General features: G+C 42.4%; 1 protein-coding gene across 1 annotated transcript in view; it reads left to right on the top strand.

The window, feature by feature from the left end:
• Positions 1 to 19,747, top strand: part of LOC135915995 (L-fucose kinase-like) — a 73,117-nt gene that overhangs the window by 30,382 nt on the left and 22,988 nt on the right. Inside the window, exons 15-19 of the mRNA XM_065449191.1 lie at positions 690 to 767; positions 1,526 to 1,662; positions 10,295 to 10,452; positions 11,343 to 11,489; positions 19,158 to 19,322. Coding sequence (XP_065305263.1) covers positions 690 to 767; positions 1,526 to 1,662; positions 10,295 to 10,452; positions 11,343 to 11,489; positions 19,158 to 19,322 — 685 coding nt within the window. The remainder of the gene's footprint in view (positions 1 to 689; positions 768 to 1,525; positions 1,663 to 10,294; positions 10,453 to 11,342; positions 11,490 to 19,157; positions 19,323 to 19,747) is intronic.

A 19,747-nucleotide genomic window follows, 5' to 3' on the forward strand; every position in this document is an offset into this window, starting at 1 on the left:
ATAAGTTAAGAAAAAGACAGGATCAGAATGTCGGAACTCTTTAAACACTGTGCAACTGTCAGATGCTGTTTTCTCATGTCATCGGTCAGTTTGTACCATATATTCTCATGTAAGGACCACACTTTCTTTTCGTGATCTTTGAGCAGGTGCAACCCTTACATGGGTGGGTCATTTTGCTCCATTTGTTTTGTCTGTGCATAATCTCTGTGATCCATTTTTACCAAAAGAGCGAACGCAATTGTTTTTATAAGGCATTTATTTCTTTACACATGCACACCAGGTACCACTGTCGCTTTTGTTGCTGCTCGTGTTTGGTTCAGAGCACACTCTTGGATATAGTTGTTTTCCATGCCATCCATGGCATTGGATGTGCCTGTGACTTTAAAGCTTTTCACAGTAGTGCCTGTAGATATGGCACGCTATGTGCTTAGAATCCAATTGCAGACAAGCTGCACTGACACTCTTCAATTGTCTCATCAGTGTCTCTTAATTTATTTTTCAATTCTTTTTTTATTGTTATTTTCGGATGCTAAGCTGAGGGTGTGTCTCTAACACAAGTGTTGCCCTTAAGTGTATACGATATTCACATTTTGTGCACAGTATTCTTTTCTGCTTACATTGGTCATGTCTTACTGAAAGTTGGCATACATACAAATTATGTGAGTATATTCTATTTTGTTTCCTTATAGGTGGAAACACTGTAACAGGCTTTCCCTAGTGGATGTGTTGACACATCAGAGCCTGAAAGACCAGTTTTGTAAATCTTGGTATGTTGCATCTTGTATGTGATGTTTTAATTGAACTTTCGTTTATCTTGTTCATCATTCTGAGTAGGATTAGGTAACCACAACAGGAGTGTGCTTAATGTTTCTTCAAATATAAAAATTAGATAAGTTCTTTGGCAAAGCTGGAGTCTATAACGGAGTCAAAGTTTTCTCATGCAATATCTAGCACAAGCGCCCCAGCTTGATTATGTGCTTTCCTGACCTCTTCAGAATCAAGGGCCAAATATTTTTGTTCCTCTGTTGCAAGATTTGAAGGTACCTAAGATTTATCACAACAGCACATTTTTATTTAGTACAGTTGCGGTACCCACATAACTCGGGGACATGGGGGGCTTTCAGGCTTTGGGTAATACAGTACAGTGTACAAACCTGCTTCTAAATGTACAACTTATATTTTATTCAGTACTAGCTGCTCTGCAGCACTAGTGACATTGCCCACTTTTTTATTTGTGTGTTTAAAATGGGCCTGACTTGTCTGGTAGAGGGCACTATGTGAGAAGGCAAGGCGATGGCTAATTTTCAATCACTTATTAGTGCACTGCATTGCAAGCTTTCATTTTTACACTTTAGCCTCATGGCAAGTTTTGATGGCCTTCATAAATTAATGTTCTAAAATTGATTAGCTTTTTATAGTTTTCATAGCTGTGTAACATTTCTGTTACTATTCTTGCAAGAATGAGCAAATGTGTACATCTTGGTGAACACAAAACTAATTTTTGTCATGATGACCTCTATTGCAGGGACACTTTTTTTCGTGTAACGAGCTCAATCATTAAAAGGACTCTGATGGAGAAGTCAGATGTGCTTATCACCCCCTTTATGTATGCAGCTTGCGCTTGTGATCGTGAGGCAAGCTTGATGGCTGTGCTGGATTCAGGTAAATCATATGGAATTTGCTTTAGAACTCTGGCACTTAAACAAGCCTGTTATGATTTGGTAATGCAGGACATGACACACAGTGAAATTCACTGTACAAAAGGCAGCCTTTCGACAGTGCTGTGGACACCAGGCTTGTTAAATGAGTCGCATGTTGACATGAGTTTCAGTTTATTTTTGAAGTGCTCTGTGTTGTGACACTCACTCTCATTTCAGTACAAATTGGTGTGATGTGTGTCCTGCATATTGTTGTAGGAGAAGCCTCCTTTAGGCTATATGGTCTTTAGCGTCTGCTTCTCTTCTGCATGAAGACAGGAGAACAAATAAATAAATAAATTCATTCATTCAGTCAGTCATTCATTCATTCTTAGTTGCAAGGTGCCATGGGCATCAGGCTCTTTACTGTTGACCAATAAAAAAAGTGAAAAGTTTTGAAAGTCTGGTACTGCACCCCTTGATGACATGCATGTCATGACACCATGAAAAAAAGAGCCATGTCAAGATAAAGTGGAGGCTGCATTTTTCTCAATTGTCAGAATGTCTGTTTAGGAAATCAGAGTGAGGGAAAGGACCATCATATTGCTGTAGTGCCGAAAAAAAAGCCCCAGACTTGAATGGTTATTTGATTCCCCTAATTATGAGCCTTCATAGCAGACATATGCAAGTTGCAGTCGCTAGTAAAAGACCAGTTACACTTTCCCACCAAAGAGAATCATGCCACTATGTTGCAATATGCACTTTTGGCAGTATTTTGATCCCGCTATATGCGTCGCTCATATATCCTTATATGTTGCAGCCACTGCTGAGTACACACTGCTATGTATAACACACTTGATTGTTCCTAATTTTGTAAAGCAACCTTTTATCTCGAGGCTCATACAGGAATTCAAGTATACCTGTGCAATGATTAAGATAAAAAATTTTGATTCCCTTACTTACTGGGACAGTCAACAAATTTTCACTCTTTTTCAATGTGTGTTAGTACATTCTTCCACACATTATTATTGTGATAGTAACTATATGGACACACAGGTGAATTTTTGCCATCATTGGCCTTGCTGCGAGGTTGTGTTTAAAGTCCAAGTGCGATAAAATCACGCTTGCCTGCCGTATGCTGTGGGTCCAAGGGTAAGCCGAGAAGAATGATGCCCTGCCGCGTGCAGGCTTCTCACACGTACAAGAGGTGGGTGAGGGGTAGGTGAGCACACGGTAATATCATCATGCATGCAATAGGGGGATAGGGGAAGGGGGGCAGGTGAGTTGTACGTCCCTTCTTTTAGCCCTGCCCTGGCTGCGCATGGCACGACCGCAGCAAACGTTATGCAAGCCGAGATAGCTGGTGACTTTGTGTGCACTCTGTTCTCATGTGACTAGTGTTGTAGGTCATGTAATCTCAATTTTCGGAGACTTACTGAAGTGAGAGGGAGCACAAAGGGGAATTCGCTCGTCACTGCTGCCGCTCTTCACCAACCTCGCATTGTGGCAGTGAGTGTCCGAAGTCATAGAGTGAGATCTGTTCACGTTTGCCTGTGCGTGCGACACTATACTTGTTAATTTTAATTAATGATAGAATGTTTAGTGCAATTTATACAGCCAATAAAACCACGAACCTTACTTCGGGTAGTTGTCTAAAACTTTGCCCCTCACTTTGCTTTTTGCCTTTGCCTTTTGCTTTGCCTGCTTTGCTTTGCCTTTGCCTGCTTGGGTAAAACTTGGGTGATGCTTTGCCTTTTGGGCGAAACTGCAGCTTATTTATTGTGTATCCCCAAATTGGTCCGGCATGCTTAAAAATTTCAATGCTTGCAAAATTTAAGCTTGATTAGACTTTCATTCTTTAGATGACTATTCCTTTGGGCTTTTAGTATCCCTACAGCGTCTACAGTGTGTTCTAATTAGTGTTACTTAAAATTCTTGCAACTCCACCTGTTACTACTAGCCTTTGTAACTGCGACAGTATATTGTGCAGTGTACCCACTGCATACCATTTAAGTTTCACTCCAATGTAAACTTTAGTTCTCCTAGAAGACATTTTTTAACATGTCGGCAGGTGCCACTTGGGACTTACAAGCATAGTGTCATGAACGTCATGTCATAGCAGCATAGGCATTCGTGAACGCATCTCAAGTAATTTCTTAACTCGCCAAATTTTCTTACAACTATTTACCTCCTCCAGTGTATTCTATAAAGTATTCACTCTGTTCTCTTAAAGTTTCACTCCCATCTGATTTTTATTTCTATTACAAGACATTTTTTACACATCCCTGTAGGTGATTTTTGAATTTGATAATTTTCTGTGACTCTCACAATTAACCTATATTTTCATAACTTCACACACATATTGTGTATGCAATGTCCTCTGTATCCCTACAAAATTTCATCCCAATCTCCAACATCATCCAACACGAAGTCAACAAGATGCTTTCTCAAGACATCATCGAACCTTCTTGCAGCCCATGGGCATCCCCTATTGTACTAGTTAAAAAGAAGGACAACAGTTGGCGATTTTGCGTCGATTATCGACACCTCAACAAGGTAACAAAGAAAGACGTCTATCCGCTACCACGCATTGACGACGCCCTGGATTGCCTGCATGGAGCACAATATTTTTCGTCCATCGACCTTCGCTCCGGCTACTGGCAAATTGCCGTAGACAGCTTTTATTACTCCTGATGGCCTGTATCAGTTGAAAGTTATGCCTTTCGGTTTATGTAATGCCCCGACCACATTTGAACGAATGATGGACGCCCTCCTACACAGTTTCAAGTGGTCCATCTGCCTCTGTTACCTGGACAACGGGATCATTTTTTCTCCGACTTTTGCGACACACCTCGAACGCCTGTCGACGATCCTATCTGTTTTCCGTCAGGCGGGGCTACAACTAAATTCGTCCAAATGCCACTTCGGTCGTCGGGAAATTTCTGTGCTCGGGCATCTCGTTGATTCTTCTGGTGTACGCCCTGATCACGATAAAATACAGGCAGTCAGACTTTCCCGTGCCAACATGTGCCAAGGATGTTCGCAGCTTCTTGGGCCTTTGCTCCTACTTCCGTCGGTTTGCCTGAAATTTTGCGAACGTTGCACGCCCTCTCAATAAGCTCCTCAAGAAAGACGCATTTATTTGGGGCCCTGAGCAAGCTGGTGCTTTCAGCGAGCTGATTGGGCTGCTTACGTCCCTGCCTATTCTCGCTCACTTTGATGCGTCAGCTCCAACAGAAGTCCGTACCAATGCCAGTGGCCACGGTATTGGAGCTATCTTGGCACAGAAGCAACAACGGCGAGAACGTGTTATTGCCTATGCGAGCCGCCTTCTTTCCTCTGCGGAGAGCAATTATTCTATCTCTGAACGCAAGTGTCTGGCTCTCGTTTGGGCAGTGGGTGAATTCCGCCCCTATTGGTATGGCCGCCAATTCACAGTCATCACTGATACCACGCTCTGTGTTGGCTTTCGTCCCTCAAAGATCTTTCAGGGCGCCTTGGCCACTGGGCTCTGCGCCTCCAAGAATACAACTATTCAATTTCTACAAGACTGACCGGTTACGTCAAGATGCGGACTGCTTGTCGCGCCATCCTGTCGACCCTCCTGACGTTTCTGCGGCCGGCATACCTGTCACCGTTCTCTCTCTGGCTGCTTTTCGCGACATTGGAGCTGAACAACGTTGAGACGCCTCCTTGCAACACCTCATTCAACAGCTTACTTCAACGACGCCCGATCCTTCCCTTCGCATGTTTGAACTGCAAGATGGTATATTGTACCGCTCTAACATGCGCCCGGACGGCCCTGCCCGACTCTTCGTTGTGCCTGAGCATTTGCGTCAGACTATTCTCGCCCAGTTTCATGATGTACCGACTGCCGGTCACCTTGGCGTGTCACGGACTTATGACCGCGTTCGTCGGCGCTTCTTTTGGCCTGGTCTATACCATGACGTCTGCCATTAGGTCGCTGCGTGTGACCTTTGTCAACGATGCAAAAAGCCGACCACGCTCCCTGCTGGTCGCCTTCAACCACTTGACGTATCATCAGAACCATTCTTCCATGTAGGTGTTGATCTTTTAGGCCCTTTTCCTACGTCTGCTTCGGGAAACAAGTGGATTGCTGTAGCAACAGACTACGCCACCCGATATGCAATCACACAGGCTCTTCTGACAAGCTGCGCAACCGATGTCGCTGACTTCCTCCTAGAAAGCGCCATCCTTCACTACGACGCCCCTCGACAGCTCCTCACCGACCGAGGCCGCTACTTTCTTTCTAAAGTTGTCAGTGACATTCTACACTCGTGTGCGACTAAACAAAAGCTTGCTACTGCTTACCATCCACAAACGAACAGTCTAACCGAGCGCCTTAACCGCACCCTTACTGACATGCTGTCCATGTATGTCTCCGATGACCATCGCGACTGGGACGTTGCGCTGCTGTTCGTTACTTTCGCCTATAATTCGTCTCGCCATGATACCACAGGCTTCTCTCCATTCTTCCTCTTGTTTGGCCGCGGCCCTACGTTACCTTTCGACACCGTTCTGCCTGCTAGTCTGAATTTCACATCCGAGTACGCCCGTGAAGCCATCCTCAAAGCACAAGAAGGACGCTATATTTCCCGACGTCGACTTGTGGAGTCGCAGGAAAATCAGCGGCACTTATATGACACCCGCCATCGTGACGTCCATTACACACCGGGCGCCCTGGTTCTCCTTTGGTCGCCGTCGCAGCGCGTTGGCCTCTCGGAGGAGTTACTTTCGCGCTACTCCGGCCCTTACCGTGTCTTGCGTCAAGTAACTGATGTCACATGCGAAATCGCCCCACTTGAGCCAACCGTGGCTCAGCATCGCTCGGATTAGGTCCACGTCATGCATCTTAAGTTGTATCACTCACCCGCCTTGTAGCCAGCACCGAGCCAGTGCTTCAGCCGCCGGGGGTCATGTGACACGCTGACGAAGATGATGTTTTAATCATCGTCGGAAGAAGACGATGTTCTGGTCTTTGCTCGCCGTCTACCATCTTGTCAGCTGATATAATTATTGTAACTATTCCGTAAATACACGTCTGACTGTATTTAACCATGTAACAATATTTCAGGTCTCCAGCAGTCAATGCGGATGCTTTGCCAAAGCATGGCGAAAAAGCACAATCTATTAATTTCCCAGCTGATAACTGCAGTTTGCAGAAAAAAAAAAGTGTTTACTAGCATTGTTTGACCTGGCACAGTGTTGTGATGAAGCACCAAAGGGCCCCTGCTGTAGAATTAAGTTAATGCTTTTTCTTTTGCTTTGAATTTCATGACTTGGAAGCCTCAAAGCAGTGCTTTAAGCTAGGCTTTGAATGTCGGGCTCTCAAGAACAAATTCTTGCTCTCACTTCTGTAATTATCTAGGAATTACTAGAGTACACAGTCTTCTGACTCAGTGATGGTATAAAATTCTTGCTTGGGCTCCATGTTATAGAGGTGGGCTAAAGCCTAACTCTGGCGATGACTACCTATGTCACTGTTGAGTCATTTATAGCCTGCTGATGGTAATAATGGCAGAACTCTGGCATTGCAGAAATGCAGTGCATGTAAAAAATAAAACAGGATTGTCGCCAGGTTTCATGTTAAATTGACATTGGCAATATTCTAAATGATTCTGCCAAAATCCTTAAGCATAAGCTAACATTTTATTAGCAGTGTGGGTGCTGTACTCATTTAGGGTAGCCCTAACATTACACTCTACTCAAAACTCTACTTGTGATACTCCAAAAAAAATTCCTACACACCTGCCAAGTTGTTTTAAAGGCATTTGTGTCATGTTTGGGCTGAAATTGTTGCAAAGCTTGTTCTTAGTTTTCTGGTGAAGTTACACTTCATAATGAAATCACCTTGTGCTCATGCATATCATGAAAGAAGTTAGTGCAAAACAGCTTATGTTCAAAGGTTGATAGGAAACAAAGAAACTTTCCATGTGGTGGCTCAGAAGGTAAGAGAAAGGGATAATAATGTCTTCTTCTTTCTAAATCTTGAAACGGGTATTGCGCATGTGTGATTACGCCATTAGGGAATCTAGAGGGCAGATGATTTACACATATTTCTAACGAATGGGGTTTACTAGCTTTGATCCATTAGCTCTGTTTTCGCTTATTTGGTGGCACTATTTTAATTCTCTTCTGATTCTTTTGTTTGCAGTGCAGCATTGATTTTCTTTTTATGTTTAAATTTGGTAATTGCATGTATATGTATGACAAGCATTTGTGAAAGTATAAACAATGGTTAGTGCACAATGCTTACATTTTTTTCTGTGTATGTGTATGGCCTAAGCAGTGTACAGCCAATGCTCATTAAGACAAGCTCAGTTAAGCCGAGTTCTTGCATATAATATTTCATAGCACCATTTTCATGGTGTTCTCATTCTTTTGTTTGTTTGCAGTGCAGTACTGTGAATTTTTTTTGTTTCAATTTGGTAGTTGCATATATATGCATGACAAACATTTGTGAAAGTATAAACAATGGTTAGTGCACAATGCATACATTTTTTCCTGTGTATGTTTATACTCTGGGCAGTGTACTGTGAACGCTCATTAAGACACTCGGTTAAGCCGAATTCTTGCATATAATGAACAACATGGGAATGTTTGTTTGGTTTTCCATAGACTCAATGCAAAAAAAAAATCCACTTAAGATGAACCGTCTCAGACATATTCTTCGGTTAAGATGAACATTCGGAGTGATCGCCACCGCTACCGATCCTGGAGGCTAAGGTGCCTTGATGCGCCACATCTGAGGGCCCACATCGAGGCACTCTACTGGAGGCCTGTGGCGCACATCATCCTTGGACAGTGGTGAAAACGAGAGGAGGAAACAAAAAAAGTTACAGTGATGTTTCATTTCATGAATGCAGGTGACGCGCAAGCATATGGGTGCTGTAGCGCATACGAAGCTATCAGCCCTCGGTGCGCCTAGACACCTACACTGTCCACATTTCATATCATATTCAAGACAGGGTTCGCACATGAGGACGATGCTATGACGAGACGAACCCGGTACGTCCATATCGCAAACAAAACCTGTAGCAACTGCTAGAGGAAGTCAACACAGCGCGCCTCCACCTACCTTTCTCCTCCACAATGCTTTGCCTCGTTTCTTGTTCCCCATTTCGCTCAACATCACCTGGACTTTTCTCTAGGTGGTGTTGTTTTTCTGTGTGCTCAGCACGCTCGTTTGTATTTTTGCTAGCTCGGAGCCTGCACCAATGACTTGTGAGGCGGCATGTGCTTGCTTGAACTCCCTAGTGAACTTTTTCCAGCAGCACGAAAGCACACAAGAATTTTTAAGGTCATTAGGTGAGATGATGTCATTTGTGGCTGCTCGCCGATTTGCACAGCAGCGACAAACATCCATCATGGACTGGATGAAACCTAGCAAACGTATGACTTGAAAATAATTTTCTATTAAGTTCAGCTAAATACCGTATTGACTTGCAAAATGAACGAACTTTTTTTCCCGAAAATTATGTGCAAAGTTGGGGGGTGCATTCATTATACAGGGTAAAATTTCGAGCGGTTTCTTTTTCCCGCGGCCACCTCTAAGAAAGTCAGTTTCGCCTGAAATGTGAACCATCAATTGTGATAGCAAATGTGTAAACAGCTACACGAAGTAAGGATAGTAGCTTTATCGGTTGTATAAACTTGCAGACGTTCGCTTCAGCGCAACCTGAGCAGCAAGAATGCAGCACGCACAAAAGTATGAACCGCCATCGCCTCAGCCCCCGATGCAGATCGCTTTGAAGATAGGGCACGCCACGGCTGTGCAATGCGCAGTTGCTGCCACAGTAAAATGCCACACTACCGCCTGGCGCCATGCGCGCAGTGGAAAACTGCATGTTTCCTTCCCGCTTTCCTCCCTTGTATGTGAGAGATTGAGCTGGATCGTCAGCACCCCTTGGGTGCAGTTGTGCAATACGTAGTTGCTGCTAGAGTAAAATGCCACCGCCCCTCCCTGCCCCCTCCCTTCCCCCCCCACCTGGGCCTCTTGCGCGGTGAAAGACGGTGCGCGAGATTGAGCCATGATCGTCGGCTTCCCTCTCGTGCTTTCACTCACACCTACACCATGCGGCATGCAGTGACGGCAACCACGACGGTGGCAAAAATGCGCCTGGAGCATCCATATAATTGCTGTTGCAATAAAAGTAGGAGACACAGTAGGATTCCGCGTCTGTCATGGGTTCGGACACAATCGCACCTGCCGGATGCCGTATCAGACTCCAAATCGTACCATGTGTCTCCTACTCCACAGCAGCAAGTTCAGGGTGTGATCACTATGCGAGAAAAAGAAAAAAAAAGCACTTGATTGGAAATGTAGGGCTGTGTTCATTACGCAAGTGCGTTCATTATGCGAGTAAATATGATAAATGCTTTTTGTCATTTTTCTGTCATTGTAAGCCTACTTCATTTACTGTTTTGAAGTATGATATTTGGATACACATGGTCAAGTTGTCAGCTATTTCTGATAAGATGAACGTCTGATAAGACAAACAAATTTGCATGGTGTCTTCGAGTTCGTCTTAAAGGGAGTCTACTGTAATTCAGAAATGAAGTTCCATATCATGCAAGAAACAGTCACTAATTTGATAGATTGTAGAAGTGATGAGGCAGTGCTTATTTTTGTGTAGTTGCTGAAGGACAAGAGGCTAGCAAGGATCTAGCCATAGCATCAAGAGCATTTTCATGCATTGCTGACTTTTTGGGTGCAATGGCTGGAAATTTTGGCGGCTTGAGAAGTGGTCCTGGAGGCAACAAGACCTGGATGTGTGCTTTCCAGTTGCTGGAGGTGAGAGTATAGCTACATTTTGCTTTCATTGGTCAAATTTGCTGTGCTGCTTGTCTTAACTAGCCATGACTATTGCACAACACTGAGTGCGACAATATGCAGTGCTTGTATGCAATTTTTGTTTAGTTTCAGGGAAAAATTCTGTCAGCTAAACAAAACTTGTTGCAGCTCGTTTTCATAGCCAGGCGGGCATTAGTTACAAGAATTGTAGTAGTCAGTTGACTGAGTAAAGTTATCTTGTTACTTCTAACATGACTGACTTTAGGATCTATGTATTTTGGGTAGTGGGTGGGGTAATGAAAACATATTGGGGGATCCCGAAATGTGTGAATGATGATCAGCAAAGCTTTTGGTGAGGTTTACTGAAGTGTATTCACTTTTTCACTTCTATGTAGCTTAGTGCTCTTCTCTGAATGCATGCTACGGTCCAATTTTATTCACTTATATTCTTTTCCCATGCTTCGCAGCTTCTGCTGCTAACTTCTTCACTTCTTGATTCTTGTGTCTATTTGGGCTCCTACCCAGTGGTACACTCCCATTCTGGAGGGTTTCTTTTTTGTTTTGTTTTTTTTAACCAAGAATGTTCACACGCCCAGTACCACATTCCTAATTGTTGCATACCCAGTAGCCAAGATAGTCAGTTAGGAGCATACTCAGTGATTCAAGTTTTTTTTTATTGGCAAGACAGTAGCAGCCGGCAGTCAGCATCCGCAAAGTTGGGGGAAGAGGCAAAGAAAGCTTTGCTTGAAAAAAAAAACTATTTGCTGCTTGATTCAAACCTGAAATCCAAGCGTATAGAGTCGGCAGTTGGAGTCATGATCGTAAGGATTTCTTTAACTGCTGTGTAGTACACCTACACGCATACATATAAGTACCATTTCGTATCACAGGAAGGACAAGTTCAGAAGGGTGCCCTAGCTTTGAAGCATGAACGTCTCAAGTGGATGGACCGGCCAGACCGCATGATGCGAGCAGCAAGGCATTATGAAGGTGCTCTTCAGGTGCTTATACGAAAAGCTGTACTGACCACAGAAAAGGTGAGCCTGGCAGAAAGTGTGCAAATGTTGACTGGTAGCTTTCATAAGCAGTCATTTAGCTTACTGCACTCAGCAGGCTCACTTTGGGCCTCATATGTGGGAAGAATTCGCAGCGGTGGCAGCATGGGATGAGCATTGTCTTATGCTAAATCTTGTGCTTTACAGAATATACGGACATTGGCCCATTCATTGTGTGGCCTGCATTTGCACACAATGTGTAAAGAGCAGGGCACAAGGAACAGGACAGAAGAAGAACACAAATGACAGGACTGGCGCCGGTCCTGTCGTTTGTGTTCTTCTGTCCTGTTCTTTGCGCCCTGCTCTTTACACATTCAAACATGAACCAAGTAGCCAAAGTAAGAGTTTTGCTTGCACACAACGCCAGCTTTTCTGAAACAGTATCTTCAACCAAGATTGCATCATCACCAATGAAGGGAACGCCCATCCGGAACAGCGCCATAAAGCAAGCAAGCAAGCCAGGCATTGTCACATTGGCCGCAGTGGCAACACGAAACAAGCATCGTCTTTTGCAAAATCTTCTACTTTACAGAATATATGGACATCAGCCTGTTCATCGTGTGGCCTGCCTGTGCGCAACGCCAGCTTCTCTGAAATGTTATCTTCAACCAAGATTACTTTGTGGCCAATGAAGGGAACACCCATCCAGAACAGCGCCATAAAGCAAGCAAGCAAGCCAGGCACTGTCACATTGGCCGCAGTGGCAACACGAAACAAGCATCGTCTTTTGCAAAATCTACTTTACAGTATATACAAACATCGATCTGTTCATTGTGGCCTGTGTTTGCACACAATGCCAGCTTCTCTGAAACAGTATCTTCAACCAATATCACTTTGTCGCCAATGAAGGGAATGCCTATCTGGAACAGCACCAAAAAGCAAGAAGCAGGCAAGCCAGACATTGTTACATTGGCAGCAGCGGCAGCACAGAACGAGCACCATCTTATGCAAAATCTTGTGCTTTACAGGTTAGTCCCTATCCTGTCTTCTTTTTCTTATTTTCCTAACTGCCGCTGCTGCCAAAACATACTACGTGACTATGCCTTTGCTCAGGCAGTGTGTGATTTGCAATGTGTTTCATGAACTCTGATTCAGCAATAGAATGCACTGACTCTCATCTCAAATATCACACAGAAAAGAGTGCAGGGAGTCTCGGACACAACAATTAAGATGAAGGAAGAGCATTATCGAAATGCTTGGCGTTGCTTAGCCTGTACACGCATGAAAAGTCGTGCAGATCTACCTGGAAAATCAGTCGATGATGCAGCTAAGCACGACATTCAGGTGTGGCTCAAGTTAATCAACAAAAAGCTAGAGTACCTAATACCACTGAAAGAAACTGTTGAGAAAGCGTGGAAGATATCATTCAGAAAGAAATTAGCAGGAAGGGAAGGACTTGAAAGTAGGGTGGCAAAAATTGAGGCTCAAGCTCAAAACTCTGAAATTGCACAGTTGGAGACCGAAGTTCACAACATGAAATGGTGAAGTCTTAAGCTAAACCTTAAATATCATGGACTTGGGCAGACAGAAAAATGAAAATTTGTTGCATGAGTTCAATAAATTAAGAGCACAGATGAATTTACTGCAGCTTCTCTTAAGTGACGTAGTAGCAGTTCATCGCTTGCCTTCAACGAAAGATAAGATACCTGGCATAGTCTGTCGCTTTACAAAGTAAGCAATCAGAGACAAGGGGTGGCAAAACAGAAGAGAACTGCACAATGCAAAGAGCAACATTTTCCTTCTGGAAAACCTGACAAAAAGAGCGCGAACATTGCTGTTTGAGGCAAAAAACTGGGCCAAAGCTAATGACTTGAAGTACGTTTGGCATAGCAACAACAGGGTTCTAGTTCGCAAGTGTGACAGTGAACAAGTGATAGTTATTACCAATGCTTGCAATCATGAAAAGCTTGGATAAGGTAGCGACAAACGCAACTGTTATAGTCACCGTTTACGATGGCTTACTCAAGTGATGAACAGTGTGTGCTGCCGCACACTTTTGACTGGTTTTTAGGAAGTTCCCTTGTTGAATCATTCACATGTTTGCATGCTAACATACGCTCTATTAAGAATAAAGAAACTGATTTTGCTCTCCTCATCGAGGAAACTAAAGATTCATTTATACAATCATGTTAACAGAGCTATGGTGCACTGATGACAACGTATTTCACTTGCCGTTGTACAGCACTTTCTATCTCAATCGTTGAACTGGTCATGGTGGTGGAGTGTGAATTTCAGTACGACAAACCTACACTTGTGAAATATTAAACCAGTATTCTGAAATCACACAGAATTATGAAATTCTAACAATTCAACCAAATAACACTGTATTGTGCCTAATAGTTCTGCCACAGTTTTCTAGAATACCTGGATAGATTTCTTAGCTTTGTTAATGATATCAAAACTAAAAATAATTTTTTGTGGTGTCATTAATATTAACATGATAAAAAATTATCTGCCTAAACTACAATCAGACATCATATTAAATTTAAATGCCTGTCGGAATGTAAATAATCTCCCTACAAGAGTAACACAAAACTTATCCACTCTTATTGACTTCTTCATTACCAACATAAACTTAGAAACCACGAAATAAAGTGTCTTTACATTAGACTTAAGCAATCCTTTACCAATATTTCTATTCATTAAGGAACACTTCAAAGGGAGCTTACAATCATTCTTTTAGTGTCTTCAAGTCAGTTTATGATCAGTTTTCATTTAAATGTTTAATAAAAAGGACAAACATTCGTAAGCACTGAGTTGCAGTTGAGATAACTACAAGAATGCGCAATAAATATGCCTTGTACAACGAATTTATAAGAACCTACTCCAAGTAACTTTTTAGTCATATAAAAAACTTCGCAATCACCTAAATATGGATTTGAAAAAAGCTAGGCATGACTACTTCGCTAATTCATTCACTTCTGCTGCTGGGTCTACAGAAACAATGTGAAAAAGATTAACCTTCTTGTTATAAATTGTAAAGTACCTGCAGGAAAAATATCTACCTTGGAAATAGATGGCATTGAACTGAAGGGAAAGGCACTAGCAGATGCTTTCAACAAGCACTTTGTTAATATAGACTGCAAAACCTAATGTACTAATAACCTTGAATTGATATCAATAAATAATAGTTCTTTGTTCTTGTACCCTGTGCATGAAAGTGAGATAAGTAATGTTATTTACAATATAAGAAATAGCAGTGCTAAAGATATTTGTGGCCTTCAAATAAACCCAGTAAAGCATGTAATTGATCTCATAGCGCCATGCATTGCTCATATTATTAATCTTTGTTTGAGTAAAGCTGTATTCCGCCAAAGTATGCAGAGTGAACATACTAAAATTTTGTTCAGGAAAGGCAATAAAAATGACATGGGAAACTATGGGTTAATCTCTTTACTACCTGTTTGTTCAGAAACATTTGTAAAAGTTATTTTAAAACGTTCCACTGAGTTGGAGCGTAAACATAACCTGTTATCAAACTGCCGATATGGCTTTTGTAAAGGCCTCAGTACCCAGCAAACGTTGCTCTCTCAAAAAGAACACATACATTCCTAATTAAAAGATGGAAATATTGTACTCAGAATATTTGTGGACCTGTCAAAAGCTTTTGACAACATTAATCAAGACCTATTGATAAGAAAACTTGACCGGTATGGCATATGTGGTAAGCCTGCATCTCTCGTACGTTACTGCCTAAAACATTGCACAAAGCTGCCTCACTTAATGATTCACTTTTCGACTCACTTCCTGTATCCTCAGGAGTACCACAAGTGGAGTATTTTAGGCCCGTGTTTATTTAATATGTCCATTAACAATATTGTCAAAGTCGATGCAAGCACCAAATTCATCATGTACGCAGATGATACCAGTATGTTCTTAATGGGTAAATCAATTGATGATTTTATTGATGCAGGAAACTTGCTTTAAACTCGCATGAATGGACACAATGAACTTGCCTTCAGATTAATACTAGTAAAACTAAAGCTAGCATTTCTATCCAACAACCAGAGCATATTGACTAATAAATCTATTTTGTTAAGATCAATGCACATTGAAATTGTGCCCTACTTTAAGACTTTAGGCATTGTATTTCAAGAAAACATGTCATAGAATGCCCACATCAATCTTATGCTGATCAAGCTTGCACAAATTTTTGGTATTATTTACTGTAATCACCAGATACTGCCATCTAACATTATGATACTAATCTACAACATGTTGTTTTATTCTAGAGTTAAATATTGCCATTTAGTTTGGGCAACCACGACCCATGAAAACTAGCATAAGATTCATAAATTTTTTTTTAAATTCCTTAGGACTGTTGAAAACGTGCCTTTGTATTATCACACTGACAGCCTATTCATCACATGCAGTCTCTTTCCTAGATTCCTTAGGCAATTTGCAAATAAATGTTACAAATTATCAGACACGAAAAAAAAGCGGTTAACCAAGGGGCCCGATTTTTATTAATTATATCATAAGAAGCCAACAAACACTGACACCAAGGACAGCATAGGTGAAATTACTTGTGCTTAATAAATGAAAATAAAGAAATCATAAATTAATGGAAATGAAAGTTGTGGGGATGCGCGACTCTCGCGCGTCCCCTGATATGTTTTTCCCGCATGGCGTCTCCTGTAATCCGGCTTCGCCGCGTGGCCTGCGTGATGCCCGCGGCGGTCGATGTGGTTGGGGCGCAGTGCGAGAGATGGCGCCAGTGTTGCGCTGCTAACGCCGCCTCACGGCAGGGTTACTTGGGGGCGCAGGGGAGAAGGGGCTGGCTCTTTCCCGGCGGGTCGGGGAACAGCGTGGACGTCCCGCGTGCGCGCCGACCCATGCTTCTGCGAGACTGCCTCGCATGGCTGCCTTCGAACGCACCACGATTCGCGTGACCGTACACGCGAACGACCAGGCGTTGGGATCCAGCATGGGGCGAACATATTCGCTCGCGGTGAGTCTGACTTTCTAGATTTGTTGCGCGCACATCGGAATGTTTTGTGGATAGCAACTTGGCTAGCAGGCATTGATCTATGAAGGATGAAATAAATGCCCTTGTGATTGTTTGCACTACTGTGTTGTCGTTCCTTTGTCCCAAGAGTATGGGAGGAGAACCCCACAAAGTGGATGAAAAATCAACTTGCCGCAGGTGGGGAACGATCCCATTTCTTCGAATTACACATGCAATGCTCTACCAATTGAGCTACTGTGGCGCCGTTTCCCCATCCACTTTCTGCAAAAATTGGCTTCATCTGTGCACATGATGTTGCTCAAAAAGTCTGATGACTCATCAGCTTTTGTGAGGACTTATTTTGAGAAATCTAGTCGATTCTGCAGGTGCATATCTTCCAAGCATCGGTGCAGGTTAACGTGGTACAGGTTAAAAGCCGATTCATTTAGAATACTCTAAACTGATGACTTGGAAATTGGTACCTGGGCGACCACGTCGCCAACGCTAGCATGACGGTTTGAGGCCATAAATGCTAGAACATGCGTGCGCAGGCTAGGACTCAAAGATGAACTCCTCTGCCACTGTTTCTGGAAGCTGCCGGTATGTCTCAGGTTTTCATAATTTCTGATGATACAATTACCTAATTAAATCTCAGCGATGAAAAAATTACTGGCAGCTACTTCACTGTACTGGAAACAATATGCACTAGGTTTTCTTAGAGTACATGTAACACAATTGTTTTTTTTGTAAGTCTGGGTGCACGTTAGTTTAACACCCTTTATATATTTATGACCTCTGCATGCAAGTGAGGATGTTTCCATCCCTAATACACATTGTAAATTATTAGAAGAGTTCTTTTTTTCTTATGAGTCATTAGCATTGCTTACTGGTATGAGAAGCGATACTGAGACGTGTATCATTCATGTGCATTTTACACGCTGTTGATAAAAAAGACTTTGCTGAAGAGGTCACTGAAGTCTGCAGTTTTTTTTCAGGGTCAAAAACAGCACACAAAGCAATTTGAAGCGAGATGAACATGCAGTAACATATTAATTCTCCAGGCATAGACTATTCATACCTTTAGAAATAATTTATAATTGGCTACCTCGTTCTCTTTCAAAAATATAATAAACTTTGTCTTTTGTGTATATTTAAATACATTGTGTATGTGCAAGGCGTTTAAAGCAAAAATTTAAAACAATGTTGAAGTGAGACAATACAGATGAGGCAGCTGCCGCTAGTGCTTCTAATGTGCTTGTCATCCTAGTGTCATGATTTGCAGAAATAAAGCAAAAGTATGAATTAAAGGTCGTGAACGTCTGCACCAAGAATGATGCAGTAAGCTAATAGCCACAATAAAATTTTAAGTAAGAAGGTTGAGGCAAGTAAAAAGAAATCTCAAATGATGTGGGTGAGAAAACTCTGGTAATGACATCTTAGGTCTGTGTGTGGGGGAGGGTAGGCTTCGGTATCGCCAGGGGGGGTTCGCCCTCCCATCTACGTGATGGGAGGGCGAACCCATCACGTAGATGGGTTCATCACGTAGATGGTTATCCAGCAGTCAATGGAGACACTGGGCCATCACGGTGCTTATGGCCCAGTGTCTCCATTGACTGCTGGATAAAGTCATGTGCGCATGTTGGGGGAATAGGGGTCATAGCTGTGGCGGATGATATGTACACATAGTTGGAATTATGTATGTTGATCTTGGTTGATTAGGTTCGTCGTGTGAAATTATCAAAGGTTCAGTAATTCCTTATTGGAGCTACCTTGTAAGTTTTATTTCACAGAAGTACCACAAAGCAACTACTGGGCAGATCAGATAGAGGCTTTATAAGGAGCATGTACCTTTAAGAACATGCTAGTAAAGTTTAAAATTTGTAGGGCAACTAGGAAGTTGGAAGAAATTTACCAAAGTCACATCAATTGTATGTTCCCAGCAGAAGTATGAGTACGACTAAAGCCATTGCTGTCAGAGAATTACGAGGCAGGTAACATTGAAATTTTTTTAAATTAAATTAAATTCTGGGGTTTAATGTGCCAAAACCACTATCTGATTATGAGGCACGCTGTAGTAAGGGACTCCGGATTAATTTTTAACACCTGAGGTTCTTTAACGTGCCCCCGATGCACAGGACACAGGCATTTTTGTATTTCACCCACATCAAAATGCATCTGCTGCGGCCGAGATTTGATGCCCCGACCTCATGCTTAGCAGTGTAACACCATAGCCACTAATCCTCCGCGGAGGGTAAAGTTGGAAATGATTGGGAATGGAGTATGCACCTTGATATACGTGCTGGTCCGGCTTCAAAGTTGTGGGGTAATTACGGGAGCCAGAAGAAAAAAAAACAAAAGGGCACAAGAACTGCAGAAAGTATGGAGTAAGTTTTGAAACTCAACTTAAGCATGATAATGAAACTTTCAGGCTGGGACATAGAGATAAGCAAGACCAAGACCAGAGGTTAGGATCAAATTGAAAGGCCACCATCGGAAAAAGTTCAGAGCAGAAACAACTTCAGTGAGAATTCGGTAGTGATTCTGCGAAATGATTCTGCAAGGTTGCATGAGTCTGCTTGGTTTTTTATTCTTTTGAACTAATCCTTCATATTGATTTACAGTGCTTTATTTTACCACATGCCACACAGCTGTGTGCATGTGTGTGTGCATGTGTTCTACCGATGTTGTGTTCTTGGTTGCAGTATACCATAACAGCTGCAGCTCCTTGCCCACCCCCTTTTGGAGAGTGGGCTGTAGCAGAGTGCCCTGCAAGAATGGATTTGTTTGGTGGGTGGACAGACACACCACCTATCTGCTATGAGCTTGGGGGCTCAGTAATTAATATTGCTGTGCTTGTTGATGGCCAGGTGAGCTGTTAACCATTTTAATTTGCATGTTTAATTTTATTTGTAATGCTACACTCATTTTAGAAGTTGAGCATGGTTGTGCTATGCATTCATTGCCTCTTAATGCTACATTGTATCAATAATACTTACAGTACCTATTTTGAGTTGGCTCCAATTTGTAGCCATGTCTTCAGCTAGGAAAATATGTTCAAATTTCTTCCTGTTATAATTTTGTTATGCGTTTGGGACATGGAAGTTGAGTTAATATAATTTTTTTTTTCTCATTACTGCCAGTTCTTCTGTGCTTCGTGGTCTGTAGCAGCAGAAATATCTCAAACTGCATGTGCATATTAAAACCTTCTGGCCATGCCAACTGTTAAAAACTTATCCACACTTTGATTTGTCTAGTTTCCTCAGTGCTGTTCACTTGGGCCTCGGTGCATAGA

This window comes from Dermacentor albipictus, chromosome 1 (genome assembly GCF_038994185.2).
Source record: "Dermacentor albipictus isolate Rhodes 1998 colony chromosome 1, USDA_Dalb.pri_finalv2, whole genome shotgun sequence".
Lineage (NCBI taxonomy): Eukaryota > Metazoa > Arthropoda > Arachnida > Ixodida > Ixodidae > Dermacentor > Dermacentor albipictus.